Source organism: Podarcis raffonei, chromosome 2 (genome assembly GCF_027172205.1).
Source record: "Podarcis raffonei isolate rPodRaf1 chromosome 2, rPodRaf1.pri, whole genome shotgun sequence".
Taxonomy (NCBI): domain Eukaryota; kingdom Metazoa; phylum Chordata; class Lepidosauria; order Squamata; family Lacertidae; genus Podarcis; species Podarcis raffonei.
This window is the reverse complement of record NC_070603.1, coordinates 119,943,979-119,959,754: the sequence shown is the minus strand read 5'-3', so window position 1 is coordinate 119,959,754 and position 15,776 is coordinate 119,943,979. Positions and strand designations below refer to the sequence as shown.

General features: G+C 44.9%; 2 protein-coding genes across 2 annotated transcripts in view; one reads left to right on the top strand and one right to left on the bottom strand.

Moving 5' to 3' along the window:
- Positions 1-15,776, top strand: part of LOC128408701 (zinc finger and SCAN domain-containing protein 31-like) — a 68,714-nt gene that overhangs the window by 24,791 nt on the left and 28,147 nt on the right. The gene's annotated exons all lie outside the window — the stretch shown is intronic.
- Positions 1,053-15,776, bottom strand: part of LOC128408822 (vomeronasal type-2 receptor 26-like) — a 37,106-nt gene continuing 22,382 nt past the window's right edge. Inside the window, exons 7-11 of the mRNA XM_053378845.1 lie at positions 9,311-9,602; positions 7,814-8,617; positions 5,490-5,717; positions 3,531-3,657; positions 1,053-2,029 (exon numbers count right to left, since the gene is read on the bottom strand). Coding sequence (XP_053234820.1) covers positions 1,116-2,029; positions 3,531-3,657; positions 5,490-5,717; positions 7,814-8,617; positions 9,311-9,602 — 2,365 coding nt within the window. The 3' untranslated portion in view covers positions 1,053-1,115. The remainder of the gene's footprint in view (positions 2,030-3,530; positions 3,658-5,489; positions 5,718-7,813; positions 8,618-9,310; positions 9,603-15,776) is intronic.

Genomic DNA, 15,776 nt, shown 5'->3' with positions numbered 1-15,776 from the left:
TTGTTTACGTTTGCTGCAAATGGGGAAAAAAAGATTTTATAAAGCTTTTGGAGTTGGTTTGGAAAAGCTTCTCAAGTGATGTATATTGATGTATCTTTTATATATATACATATATACAGTTTAAACCAGGGGCTCTCAAACAGTGGCCTGCAGACCGGCAGTGGTCTATCAACTCCACTTCAGTTGGTGAAATAGAAATTCTGTAAAGCACATTATCGGAGGCCAGAGTCGCTACACAAGAGTGAGGCCTGACCACAAAACTGGTAAGAACCAGTTTAGAAGGAAGCTAAAAATGACTGTTAGAGTGAAAAACAAGTCCAGGTAAGGTGCAAGGAAGGCTCTGTACGTACAGTAAAAAAGGCTGGGTTGGGTAAGTGTCTCTAAGATTTATAGTTGGATGAGAAGGCGATTCTTTGGCAATCACTTGTAGCTGAGTAAGATTGCCTTCCATGAATATGGTTTTAACTGTGAGCCCATAAGTGATTGTAGAGGCCAATTCTGGATCCACACATCCTTCCACAGTGGGGACGTAGGTTTCTGGGCGGGAGTTGATGACTGAGGGTTTCCAAAGCATGCCTTCCTCTTAGAACATTTCGTCCTGAGTTTGAGCGTCTTCAAAACCCACAACACCTTTGGTAAAGGCTGTTCTCCAACTGGATTGCTCGCAGGCCGGTGTTTCCCAGTTGTCAGTGTTGCATTACGCTTTCTGTTTTTAAGTTCGGAGTAGAGTAGTTGCTTTGGAAGACGATAACCAGGCATCCGCACAACATGACCAGTCCAACGAAGTTGATGTTGAAGAATCATTGCTTTGACACTGGTGGTCTTTGTTCTTCCAGTACACTGGCATTAGTTCGCCTGTCTTCCCAAGTGATAACGTACAATTTTTTGGAGGCACCGTTGATGGAATAATTCAAGGAGTTGAAGATGGCACATAGATTCACCACAGTTGGCTCCTGTGATAAGGAGAATCCTTCTGCTAAATCAGTCCTAAGACCCATCATCATACGACATCCTGTTCCCACAGTGGCTAACCAAATGTGAATCCTCCCACATAATCTAAAACAAAAAGTAGGGTTGGCCTTGAACTTGATAAATGACACCTCTGGAAAACAGTTTCAGAAGGTTTCCAAATTAGTTTTTGTGGTTAAATATGCCTTTGTATTCATATCTGGCCTCAGTACAATAATGTAGCATTTAGGAATGAAGATGCAGCCCAGAAGCCCAGCACTGGAGGCCAAGATAGAGAAGATCTGCACGGCTACCATGTATTTCCCTTTGGTGCTCTCGTAGGTGGGCACAAAGGACACCCAAACACTGCAGAAGACCAACATGCTGAAGGTGATCAGCTTGGCTTCATTGAAGGCTCCAGGCAGGTTCCTGGCTAGGAAAGCCACCATGAAGCAGATGGAGGCCAGGAAGCCCATGTAGCTAAGGGCAGTATAAAACAGGGCAACAGACCCTTCATTGCATTGCAGGATGATCTCTCCAGCCTGGGAGCTCATGTCAGACTCTGGGAATGGGGGAGAGATTCCCAGCCAGATAGTGCAGATGACAACTTGGACACTGGAGCAGGAAATGATAATGGAGTAGGCCAGACTCTTCCCCAGCCATTTCTTAACTCTGTTCCCTGGCTTTGTGGCCAGAAAGGCTAGAACCACAGTGATGGTTTTTGCCAACAAAGAAGAGATGGCAACTGAGAAGATGATGCTGAAGGCCATTTGTTGCAGAAGGCATGTCGCTTTCCTTGGCTGCCCGATGAAGAGGAAGGAGGACAAAAAGGAAAGCAGGAGGGAGACGAGGAGAATATAGGAGAGGTCTCGGTTGTTGGCTTTGACTAAGGGAGTTTTTTTGAACTTAATGAAGGTTCCTAACACAAAGCCTGTAGTTAAGAATAAGAAGAGGGAAAAGGAAGCTAGGACGACCCCCAAAGGTTCTTCATAAGCCAGGAAGGTGATAATCTTGTGGACACATTGATCTCTGGCCTTGTTTGGATGTTGATCTTCTGGGCAGCTGGTGCAATGCTCTGCATCTGCAGAAAAACAGGAGTATTATCAATCACGTAGCCCACTGTAACAGTGGCAAGAAAAATTGATGAGATATGTGGAATTGGCCAAGTTGACATATAAACTGCGTGACAAGGACAATCATGACTTTGGAAGAATGGGAACTTTTTACAAACTAATTAAAAAGACAACAAAAATGACTTGGACTCCTTGGCAGGTTTTGAATAAACACCCACAAATTTATTAGTTAAATATATGATAGACAAGGCAAGGATATGTACAATTTTCTAATATGCAGAGAACAATATGTGCAAAGAAACCAGAGAGGGATGCTGAGGGGAGTCGGGGGGGGGAGAGGGGGGGAGGGGAAAAATAATGTAATTGAATATTTTGATTGATAAATTGTTATGTTGAAATTGTTTAAGAATTTTTTTAAAAAAATCATGTACTGCTATACATATATATAGTTCGAGTTTTTGCTCTGGGGAATATGGCAACCCTAGACTGGATGGAGCTCAGTTGACACTGTCATTGAGAGGAGATCTCACAAACTAGATAGACCTTCACAGGTGGAGGATGAACCACTGTTTACTATTGGAACTGGTTCTCCAAAGAGTCCAGTGAGTCCAGTGAGCAGAGAAGATCAGCACCTCATACGAAGGTCTGAGAGAGTTACAAAGGGTGTACCACCCAAGAGGTACTCAAAAGAGTTTGCTAACTTAGCTGTTGCATGTGTTGCTGTTGTACACAACCGAGGACAGGTTGGAGCTGTGTCTAAGTCAGAGACAAAGACACAACAGAGAGTTGCTAGCCAAGGTAATGCAGATGCACTCATTCCTTGGAAGCCAGACAACCAGAGAGGTACACTGGGGAAACCAGTGGCGGAGAGTTCCAAGGGTGGAACTGTAACAACAGGGGAGTGTTATGTGTATAACAACTGTTTGTTTTCTTCTCTGGATCACGCTTTGCTTGCCGCAACACGCATTGATTCTTTTGGGGGAGGATGTTACGAAAAAGGAGCAATGCAGCAGCGAGCTCCAGATGGCTGGAAAGCCAAACAGGATGTTGATGCTTGGGACTGTACCGTGGGAACAAAGGAACAGTCTATTCACTGTACTGAGCACCGGATGTTAGCTCAGAGTGTCATCTGACCTGTACTGGAAGTGCAGGGGAGGAGTTATTCTCTCTCTGCTGTTGGTGTTAAGAGAGTGCAGACACGTTTCTCTGTACTGCTGGAAAGACAGGAATAAAGGCATGTAAATACATTTCTGTCTGTCTCTCTCCCCTCCCTGGGGATGGCAGGGGAGGAGTGGTGTGTTCTTCTCACGTTAGAGGAGGATCGCCGATTGAGATCTCGCCTGATCTTGCCGGGAGTCGCAGACAGGGAAGTCAACAAGGAACTCAAGCCGGGTGCCTGGAGAGTGGCCAATTCCTCTGACTAGGCTTGATTCCTACAATCTGGGTCCTTTCCAGCTCTATGATTCTATGAGTCTTTGTCCCCTTGCCCAAGACTCTGGTGCCACCCACCTTCCTGAGTGGAGATGGTCCCTTCTGCGCAGGACATGCAGTCATAGCAGCAGAGCGGCTTCCCTTCCTGAACCAGCTTGAGAAATCCGGGGCGACAACTTTCCACGCACCTGGAGGGAGGCAGGGTCTAAACACAAAGACAGGGGAAGCAAGGAAAATGTGTTTTCTATGGAAATGGGGCACAGGGTTGGGGAAGGGCATTTTACATTTGAAGCTTGTGACTAAGTGTAAGGCCGAAAAACTGTAGCAACTACCTAGGTACTGGGACGCGGGTGGCGCTGTGGGTTAAACCACAGAGCAAAGGACTTGCCGATCAGAAGGTCGGCGGTTCGAATCCCCGCAACGGGGTGAGCTCCCGTTGCTCGGTCCCTGCTCCTGCCAACCTAGCAGTTTGAAAGCACGTCAAAGTGCAAGTAGATAAATAGGTACCGCTCCGGCGGGAAGGTAAACGGTGTTTCCGTGCGCTGCTCTGGTTCGCCAGAAGCGGCTTAGTCATGCTGGCCACATAACCCGGAAGCTGTACACTGCCAGTAAAACGAGATGAGCGCCGCAATCCCAGAGTCGGTCACGACTGGACCTAATGGTCAGGGGTCCCTTTACCTTTACCTTTACCTAGGTACCAGAGGCCCATGTAGATTCAGTAGCATGGAGTATTTACTTCCAGTTCTGGCAGGTTCACTAGTTCACTAGAAAGCAAAAACATGGTTGCAGAGATGGTCTGATAACCCGTCTTCAAGACAGACCCATCAGACCAGCACTGCCAAGCGTCTTCCTGACCAACATCAGATCTCTCGTCCATAAAATTGATGAATAACAGTTACTGATGGTGGCAAGCAAGCTTCTTTGTGAGAGCTGTATGATAATTAATACAGAAACTTGGCTACATTCAGCAGTACCGGATGCAGCAGTAGAGCTGATAAATCGAGTAATTTATCGCTCTGATAGAAACAGTGATTCTGGTAAAGCTAGGGGCAGAGGAGTCTATATTTATATACACAATGGTTGGTGCGTTAACAGCAAAGTAGCTTACACGTATTGCTCCCCAGATGTAGAATTGATGGCAGTTACATGTCGGCCATTTTATCGGTCTAGAGAATTAACTGTCATAATTATTATAGCCGTTTATATTCCACCTGATGCTAATGTCAGTGTGGCACTTTCTAAGCTATATGATGTCATCTCTAGGCAGCAGCAAATCCACCCAGAGGGCGCCCTTGTTGTGGCAGGGGACTTCTGTAATCTCATTGTATACAAGTTGTACAAGTGAGAATAAAGTATTTCATAATTCATAATTTTGCCATCATTGTATCACAGCAGTGGACACCTGGGCGCATTCAGTAAAAACATGTTTTAAAAACAACATCATTTTTTATTTTTTAAAAATAGGAGTCTTGGGTGGCACATAAAATTTAAATAAATAATTTGGTGGGGAAGCTCCTTCTCCCAACCAGCCTTTCTCTGAAGCAGAGCTGGGAGAGAGGCTTTCCTGAAATTATAGACTACCTTCAAAGTTTCAGGGATGGTTAAATTTCCTCGAAGGGTTTGGATGAGGAGGTCATCTCTCATCCAAGCACACAAATCTACCGCAGCCTTTCTGGAAGTTGCTGGGAAATGGCCAGTTCAATGTGGCTTCTCATGAGCATTTCAGAAAAAGGGCTAAAAGCATAATTTGGTCAAGATAATGAGGGTTTTTAATCGTTTAAATATGGCAGAGGGTGGGGGAAGTTTTGGCCAACTCATTTGGCAGCTAGACTGGTGACTGGGAGTTTCCACCAAGACCATATAACACCGGTCCTGAAAGACCTACATTGGCTCCCGGTACATTTCTGAGCACAATTCAAAGTGTTGGTGCAACACACAATTTTACAGGGACCCACCATGAGATCTTCAATAAATGCTGAGCTTTGATGTTGGCAGGTGTTTGGGAAATGCAATAGAACGAAAGATGATTTCCCCCACCTGGTTGAGCCATTTGGGCCACACAATGGCATCCTGATCAATTGTGAACTGTACGTCTGGGGATCCTCGTCTCTTGATACTCCCAAACTTGACCCTGAGGATGGACTTATTGGGAAACACCACCCAGTTTACAATGTCCAGGTCAGCTGCCAGTTCCCCGTTCTCATCCAAATACACTTTGTCCGTGGAAGAATTGTAAAACTGGGCGTTTCCCAGGAAAGGGTGGAACTAGAAGGGAAAGAAAACAGCAGCATTTAGGATATGGGAAAGGACACTGACTATCCAGCTCTGCCCGTTTCATGCCTGGCTCTCCTCTGATTTGGGGCTTGGTTAATGTTATGTACTGAAGTTCTCACCCTGGGCCAGCAGGGGGATACTGTAGATAGTTTTCACTGAGGTCCACATATGCAAATAGGGGATTGAAAGTGACGTTCAGTGATTGGCTAGTTACAGAAAGTTGCTACTGTAGCATGGAGCTCTATAGTGTACTGGAGCTCTATATAAGCAGGCTGGCTGAACCCTTCAGTTCAGTTCTGTTCTGGCCTGTGAATAAACAAGAGCTGTTTTGAAGAATCGCTGTGTCGTCTGATATGTTCACCCACAACTTAACAGTTAAGGCTCAAGTAGTTGTGTGTGTTAAACAGTTTGTCTCCTGAATGAAGCACAAGAACTCAGATGCTGTTTTTTTCCAAAAGCTTTTTTTCCCCAGTCGCCCTCTGCCACTGTTTATTTTATTTTTTTATTTTTTATAATTTCATTTTGACAAAGTAATAATCATAAATAAATAAGAATAAAAATGTGCAACCCACCACTGAGACCATTCCATTGTAACTATCCAACCTCCCAAAATTTCAACATCTCTTGCTACCCCTTTCCGTTTTGACAGTACAAATTCTACAAACACCTTTTGTATCTCCTCAAAATAATTTCTCCTGCATGTCCCCCATCTTACCTTAATGACACATGTTAATTTATCATTAATAGCTATATCCCACACCTCTCTATACCATTCTTCCATTTTATATTCCGCTTGCCCCTTCCACTTCCTAGCTACAATAATTCGTGCAGCTGTCAATAAATTTGTGAGCAAGTCCTTCATGGCCTGTGAACCTTCCACCCCCTCGTAGATTGATAATAATGCTACGTCTGGACTTTCAGTCAGCTTTAACCCAGTGATTTCTGTTATCTCTTTAAACACCCTTTGCCAGAAAAATTGGACATATTTACACCCCCACCACATGTGAGCATAATTCCCTGTTTCCTGGCATCCCCCCCCCCAATTCCAAAAGCTTCAGTGCTCAAATAACTTTAGTACATATACAACTCAGCAAAGGCACGGCAGACAATACATATCTCTACTCAAGGCATGGCTATACAAAGACACATCCTGTGACATGGTTAGCCAGTGGAAGATGCTGATCCAACAAGGATATGCCCCTTTAATTCCTGTTATACAGGAATGGGGCTGGCACAACTTAGTGCAGGACACTGAATACAGGTCCAGCAACACAAACACAGTCCCCTGGACAAAGGCTGGGACTTAGTGGAGCTCAGTAGGTGCCAAAGTAGCACCCTGGTGTCACAGAGCAAGCTGGTCAGTGAATCACACAATTCAAAGCTGGAGTTAACTCTTTAGCAAAACATGGTCTTCACAGGCTTTTCTGAGTTTCATGCCTAATGAGCACAGCAGCTCATGCACTGTAAGTTCTTACTCCATGTAACCAGTTGCTGAGACTAAAAGTCCCAACTTCCCCACAGCCTCTTCTCCAGGGTTTCTTCCGAGCAATCAAAGACTGCGCCAGCAAGCAGTTTGCCTTTGCTCCTCCCGTTTCATACCTCTTCTGGTTCTGGGAGTCAGGGGAGCCTGTCGCAGCAGGAGGGGGAGACTCCCTGGCTTCCTCACCAGCCAGACTCATCTCTCCCTCTTCTCCAGCCTCCGCTTCTGCCTCTGATTCTGGGCTTCTCTCTGCCACAGACTCCCCCCGCTCACTAAGCCCTGTTGCCCCTTCAGCTTCTGACACCTCCTCTTCCTGGTCTTCTCCCTGTGACCTCTTCTCCCTGTAACCACCCATCATTGTCCCATCACCAATCCCCGGGCTCTGAGTCTTCTGCCCTTGGTGGTTCCTCCCACCACCTTATCCTACTCTGGCCGTTCCTGAGGTCAGTGTATGGGGGCATGGAGAGGGGCCAGTTCAGGATGCTTCCACAATGCTTTTGCAAAATTCCCCCTTCTGACACCATTTCACATGTTCTTTGTCAATTCTGGAATGGTACATTCGATTGTCAGGTTTGGCAGAGATTTCAGTGATGGGAAAAGGAAATACCTGCCATGACTGTAGCTTTTGAACTTCCAGACTGGCCATGACCCTCCTGTTTGACCTAGAGGAATATGCCGCATTTAAGGCATGCGCCACAGCTTGGACGGCTTTGTAAATCCTGTAGCTGTCTAGAGAGAGGATTCTTTCCAGGTCATCTTGAGGCAACATCTCCAGTTTCTCTCTCTCTCTGCATCTTGTCCAGCCTTTCACTGACAAGGCATGCTTTAAATATGAACAATTAAAGGCATGTTTCCAAAACTTAGTGATAGCGGAGAAAAAGGGAAGAGAGTAATCATATTGTGCCCATTTATTCGTCCCAAGGAAGAAAGAAAAAATACCATGGATGTGTTGGAAAGAGAAACCTCTGTATGTTAACTCGAAGGAAATGTCCCACGTAATAGTTGTGATCAAGACTTTCCCTGCAGTGGGTTTTAACAACCGGTGGAATATTTGTTCTGCATGTACCACTCCTGCTACAAAATAAGATGTTTCTACATAGTAAAAAAATACGTTGACTTGTCTCCACTTTTCGAATGGAAGAATATCAATCACATAATGTGTTTTGACTTGTGGAATGCTTTGTGAGATGGCAACACAAATGCCATTTTGGGTGAGCAAAGGCATCAGATTCTTCATGAACCTCTCTCCGTTGTCGGTGTCTTGAGTAAGAAGGCCAATGAAGGTCCATCTGAAGTGATGGAGCAGCTTGACAATCCCTGGGTACAGGGCTTCTTCTTTGGGGACCATCGGGTAGAGAAAAGGGAACTGCCTCCTGTCATTCATCACGTGAGAGACAAAAGCGTAATTGATCTGGCAAGAAAAGGAAGATTTATTTTGAAATTCTGAAAAGCCGATATGAGTAGCAATGATCGTGTGAGAAAAGAAAGGCATGTGTTGGCCCTTATAAAATCAAAGGTCTGTCTCCAATCTCATGTAACTTCCACCCCACCCAATTTTTGAGTTCTCTGGAATTGGGCTCAGTCAGAAAATAATAATAATAATAATAATAATAATAATAATAATAATAATAATAATAATAATAATAATTTATTTATACCCTGCCCATCTGGCTGGGTTTCCCCAGCCACTCTGGGCAGCTTCCAACAGAATATTAAAATACAATAGTCTATTAAACATCAAAAGCTTCCCTAAACAGGGCTGCCTTCAGATGTCTTTTAAAAGTCTGGTAGTTGTTTTTCTCTTTGACATCTGGTGGGAGGGCGTTCCACAGGGTGGGTGCCACTACTGAGAAGGCCCTCTGCCTGGTTCCCTGTAACTTGGTTTCTCGCAGTGAGGGAACCGCCAGAGGCCCTTGGCACTGGACCTCAGTGTCCAGGCAGAAGGATGGGGGTGGAGACGCTCCTTCAGGTATACTGGGCCAACTTTGAATTGTGCTTGGAAATGTACTGGGAGCCAATGTAGGTCTTTCAAGACCAGCGTTATGTGGACTTGGCGGCCGCTCCCAGTCAACAGTCTAGCTGCTACACCCCTCTCCATTCCTACCTGTGGGATGTTATAGATGCTCAGCATTCTTGAAATCTGGATGGAGTTTGGAGAATCGGCTCCTTCGAGAACAGCGGACAGATTATTCTGCCCTCCACAGTTATAGTTCGGAACATTTGCCTGCCCAGTAGAGAGCAAGTCTACCAATGCTTCGATTGTCACCCTTCCATCAAAAAAGTTCTGGTGGATGTTGTAGCCCAGAGTGATGTTGGGTAAGAGCCTGGGGTTGTGGTTGACCTCTTGAATGGCAAGCAAGAAGGACAGGTATTGCCAGTACCTTGTCCCCCCTCTCCTGCAAAAAAATATACACATAACAGCATCATCCAAGCTCATCTGGTAGAACATGAGACACTTAATCTCAGGGTCGTGAGATGAAGCCCAATGTTGGGCAAAAGATTCCTGCATTGCTGGGGGTTGATCCCTTGCAACTCTACAATTCTATGATCCTGCAATCAGTGAGTATATCAGATTCATCTTTGCCTCCCCCCCCCAAGTTTTTATGGATAAATTCTGGATTCAGTTTGCAGAGCTTTTGCTAACACTGATCCTTACTTAACGCTGAGTGGGAGGTGGGAGAGCCTTGTTCAATCCACAGGCACTCCCCTTTGGAAAACAAAACTTATTAGTATAACAGCAGATAAAACATTTTAAGCTTTCATTAAATGACAGGTAACATTCAGAGTTAAGCGTCAAGCAGAGAGATCACCTTGCCAACAAAGGCCCGTATAGTTCAAGCTATGGTTTCCCCAGTAGTGATGTATGGAAGTGAGAGCTGGACCATAAAGAAGGCTGATCGCCGAAGAATTGATGCTTTTGAATTATGGTGCTGGAGGAGACTCTTGAGAGTCCCATGGACTGCAAGAAGATCAAACCTATCCATTCTGAAGGAAATCAGCCCTGAGTGCTCACTGGAAGGACAGATCGTGAAGCTGAGGCTCCAAGACTTTGGCCACCTCATGAAGAGAAGACTCCCTGGAAAAGACTCTGGTGTTGGGAAAGATGGAGGGCACAAGGAGAAGGGGACGACAGAGGATGAGATGGTTGGGCAGTGTTCTCGAAGCTACCAGCATGAGTGTGACCAAACTGCAGAAGGCAGTGGAAGACAGGAGTGCCTGGCGTGCTCTGGTCCATGGGGTCACGAAGAGTTGGACACGACTAAAGAACAACAACAACAACAACATTCAGCGCCACGTCCCTCTCCCTCTGTCTTGTGGATTACAGGGAAGAATGGAGATTACTTCATTTGAGTCACAGTGACTTGTGAATGAATGAATTTTATTATTTCGGTCACAGACCAGTTCCAGCCCACATACAATATCAAGGAAATCATAAAACACGATAGGGATACATTTCAATTTGCAATTAGGTATAACAGGGACAATACAGATATAGCAAGAGTTAAAAAATATATAAATCAAAACCTAGTCACTAACATATAACCTAAAATTATCATTTACGATCTTAATCATTATGATAGCACAGCTTGTTCCCTAAGTTTTATGGCAATCGCACAGAATTTGGCTACCCTTAATGTGATCTCAGGATCCTTGTCCTCTACCAGGGATTTTAGACACTGAAGTTCGGATGCATTTGGAGATTTTTGCATAGCAAGGGTAATAAATACCGAGTGTATATCCCTGTAGAAACGGCAGCGTAACAAGACATGAGAGACAGTTTCTACCTCCATCAAGCCGCAGGGGCAGACTCTTTGCACATATGGTTTACCCTCGAATCTGCCCTGCACGTTGAACCTAGCGAGGGTAAATGACCGTCTGTATTTAGGTATTTATAATTTTGACAAACAATTTGCTGGGGTAAATCCTCTCCCATTATCTTTTATTGCTGGGTGTTTATTCATCTCGCTCACGCGGCATTGCAGTTCCACATCCCAAATTCAGTGGCAGATTATTGCTCTAGCTTACAGTGACTTGTGCTCTGGATGTCTTCTGAGATTTTGGTCCTCTTCACTTGATTTGAAATCTGAGCGGCTTCCAACAAATTCAAACACAATACGACATCAAACATGAAAAACTTCCCTGAACAGGGCTGCCTTCAGAGGTCTTCTAAAAGTCAAATAGCCCTTGACATCTGATGGGAAGGTGTTCCACAGGGAGGGTGCCACCACCGAGAAGGCCCTCTGCTAGGATTCATCACAGCTGTAGAAACCACATTCACCTAAACCCCTACCGCATCCTGGAATTTCTGGGTTAAATGAACAAAAGTCAAAAGCAGCTGGAGTCATGTCTGTGTCTGAGACATGTGACTTCATTACAGCTTTTAAAAGTTGCAGCATTACTTATCTCTACAAGGTAATCTCATGGTGACCTACTCTACAACTCTTTCCTTCTTTGGAAATTTATGAACAGCTCATAAGTTGCTGGAATTTATATTGTGGATCTGGTGCTAATTTACTTCAGAAAAGCTGCACTTGGGAGAAAATTTACTTATTTAATAGACAGGGATCATCTGGGTTGGGGGGAGGGGACAGAAAAGGAGAGGGTGCCCTGGCCTTCTCCACTTGCAAAGTCAAGCAAGAACATCTTTAGGCAGGGGCCTCTTTCTCAAAGTCTCAAAAAGAAAATTGGGCGCTTGTTCTGTAGGTCAAAGCTCTGTTTCTCGCCTATGCTGCCCTGCTCTACAACTGAAAAGAGACCTTTCTGTGACAGTGTCCAAATGGCAGGTTAGGCAGTTCATAGAATCATAGAATTGTAGAGTTGGAAGGGACCCCAAAGGGACCCCGAGGGTCATCTAGTCCAACCCCCTGCAATGCAGGAATCTCAGCGAAAGCATCCCTGAAAGGTGGCCATCCAACCTCTGCCCAGAAACCTCCAAGGAAGGAGATCGTCCTCAACCTCCGAAGGGAGACTGTTCCACTGTCAAACAGCTCTTACTGTCTGAAAGTTTCCCCATATGTCTTGTCGGAATCTCCCTTCCTGCAGCTTGAAGCCATGGGTTCGAGTCCCTTGCTGGTTTCCCAGAGTCTCTCCCCAATTACATAACAGGACAGGGATTTAGGGGGAGCAGGAGAAAGCCTGATCATTGGGGATAACTGGGGCTCGTGAAATTGGAAGCTTGTGGGGCGTCAGCAAACTCATCCCCATAAAATGGCTTACAGGGAAAGGCTGGCTGAGGGAGACTCCTTGAAGGTGTGTGGATGGAAGAATCCTCTTGTGGGACAGATGACCCCACTGATGATGTGATCTCCCGGCCTGTAATAACCGAATGGACCTATCCTATCACTCTCCAAAGTCAAGTGGCATTTTGCCTTCATTCGGCACTCTGCGTAATGGTGTTGTAGCAGCAACAGGAGCAACAGCCGCAGCATTCCTTGTCTGCTTGGAACAGCCCCCTCCCTTGTTACTGCTCCTTGCAATTAGGAAACAATTAGATGAAGCCAAACGCTTTTTGCAATGGCTTTCCGAGCATTGACCGAGTCACACCAAGACTCGACATCTGAAGTGGATGGATATCAACCTCAGCACCTGCACAGCCCAATTCCCCGGCCCCAAATCTTAGCCCAAGATCTCAGTGGCACCAAAGGCACTGATGCGCCAGTCCTTTCCAGCTCAGACGCAAGACATTGCCTCATGCTGGTCTCAATTCTGAAGCTTATTTTAGTGGACACGTAAGTGCTCATTGGACAAATCTCTGGAGCTCTGTTGAGAAGATGATGGGGAAAATCACTATGATTTCGATCATTCAGAAGGGAAAAGGAGACAACAGGGCAGATTGATAGTCAAAGCTGGGGGGAAATATGTGAAAATCGTACATTGAAAATGTTGTCTAGAAGAATAAAAGAAAATTATTATAAATTAATTTGGATATGGTATTTAACACCAGTCAGATTGAATCAAGGAATATCCGGTGTTATGTTGGAGGGGATGCCAGGAAACAGGGAATTATGTTCACATGTGGTAGGGGTGTAAATATGTGAATATTTTTTTTGGCAAAGGGTGTTTAAAGAGATGACAGAAATCACTGGGTTAAAGCTGACCAAAAGTTAATAGGTAGCATTATTATCAATTTACGATGGGGTGGAAGGCTCACAGGCTATGAAGGACTTGCTCACAAATTGATTGACAGCTGCACAAATTATGATAGTTAGGAGGTGGAAGGGGCAAGCAGAATATAAAATGGAAGAATGGTATGAAGAGGTGTGGGATATAGCTATTAATGATAAATTAGCATGTGCCATTAAGGTAAGATGGGGAATACACAGGAAAAAATATTTTGAGGAGATATGGAGGGTGTCAAAATTACTTTGTCTGTCTATCTATATCTATCTATCTATCTATCTATCTATCTATCTATCTATCATCTATCTATCTATCTATCTATCTATCTATCTATCATCTATCTATATCTATCTATATCTATCTATCTATCTATCTATCATCTATCTATCTATCTATCTATCTATCTATCTATCTATCTATCTATCTATCATCTATCTATATCTATCTATCTATCTATCTATCTATCTATCTATCTATCTATCTATCATCTATCTATCTATCTATCTATCTATCTATCTATCTATCTATCATCTATCTATCTATCATCTATCTATCTCTATCTATCTATATCTATCATCTATCTACCTATCTATCATCTATCTATCTATCTATCTATCTATCTATCTATCATCTATCATCTATCATCATCTATCTATCTATCTATATCTATCTATCTATCTATCTATCTATCTATCTATCTATCTATATCATCTATCTATCTATCATCTATCTATCTATCTATCTATCTATCTATCTATCTATCTATCTATCATCTATCTATCATCTATCTATCTATCTATCATCTATCTAAAAGAATGCATAAAATGTAATAAATGTATAAAATATAAATAAAAGAATGAATAAAATAAAAGGGGGGGGGAGGGAAGAAGCATCAGCTTTGCAATACCTTTAACTCTTCACGCAGCTCCATTCATAGGTGCAAAAGGCTGGAGGAAAACATGTTTGCTAAAACTCCCAGATCTGGTTCCAAACTGTAAGAAGGAGCATGTTTAGCTTTGGTGAGAAACACCTTCACAAGAGTCAGGAGCAAGATTTCTTTTTAGGCCCGTGCTGGGAATCCTATGGAGCACAGGACAATTTAGGCCTGGCAGACTCTTCCCATTAACAACAACAACAACAACAACTTTTTATGTATACCCCGCCCATCTGGCTGGGTTTCCCCAGCCACTCTGGGCGGCTTCCAACAGAACACTAAAATACAATAACCTATTAAACATTAAAAGCTTCCCTAAACAGGGCTGCCTTCAGATGTCTTCTAAAAGTTTGGTAGCTATTTTTCTCTTTGACATCTGGTGGGAGGGCGTTCCACAGGGCGGGTGCCACTACCGAGAAGGCCCTCTGCCTGGTTCCCTGTAACTTGGCTTCTTGTTGGGAGGGAACCACCAGAAGGCCCTCAGAGCTGGACCTCAGTGTCCGGGCTGGACGATGGGGGTGGAGACGCTCCTTCAGGTATAAGAAGAAGAAGAAGAGTTTGGATTTGATATCCCGCCTTTCACTCCCTTTAAGGAGTCTCAAAGCGGCTAACATTCTCCTTTCCCTTCCTCCCCCACAACAAACACTCTGTGAGGTGAGTGGGGCTGAGAGACTTCACAGAAGTGTGACGAGCCCAAGGTCACCCAGCAGCTGCATGTGGAGGAGCGGAGACGAGAACCCGGTTCACCAGATTACGAGACTACCGCTCTTAACCACTACACCACACTGGCACACTGGACTGAGGCCGTTTAGGGCTTTAAAGGTCAGCACCAACACTTTCAATTGTGCTTGGAAATGTACTGGGAGCGACTTCCGGAGGCGGCGCGAAACCGTGATGGCGGACCTCTTCGAGCTCTGAAGAGGGGCACCGCAGAAAAGGGTTGTTCGCGACGGCGCAGCGGCAACCCATCAAGACAAACCACGGGCAGAGTGAGTCCGTGGCCGTGGGACCCGGCGGGCACCTGGAGCGACCCCGAAATCACAAAAGGAACCCCGTAAGGGGCTCCGGAGTGAAGGAGGGGGAGCGGTGCTGTGGGTTCATCGCTCTTTCTGCGGAGGCGAAGCCGCGCGGCTGTCACGGATGAGCGCTGACCTTTCTTCCAAGAAGCATCGGGCTGAAACATCAAACCCGTGAGTAAGGACCTAAGATCCTACAAATTAATTCGGAAAATTCGGCTAAAAACGGGAGACGAGAAAGAGGAAGTCCGTCTTCCGGCACTGCTTTCAAGATCAAAGCAGACGGACTAAAGAGCGGAAAGCGCTGTGAACAGGGAAGCTTTAAAGCTTTAAATTGGGACTTTCGTGCACATCTGAATTTTTCTTTTAAAGAATAAATACAGCATAAATTTGACCTGGAGCGGTCCCCCAAGGGGCAAGGGAAGACTCTAACCCCAAATTCCCGGGTGGCCGGGTAAAGTTGTTTAAACTGCGGAACTGTTGCAAGCTTCCTGATACTT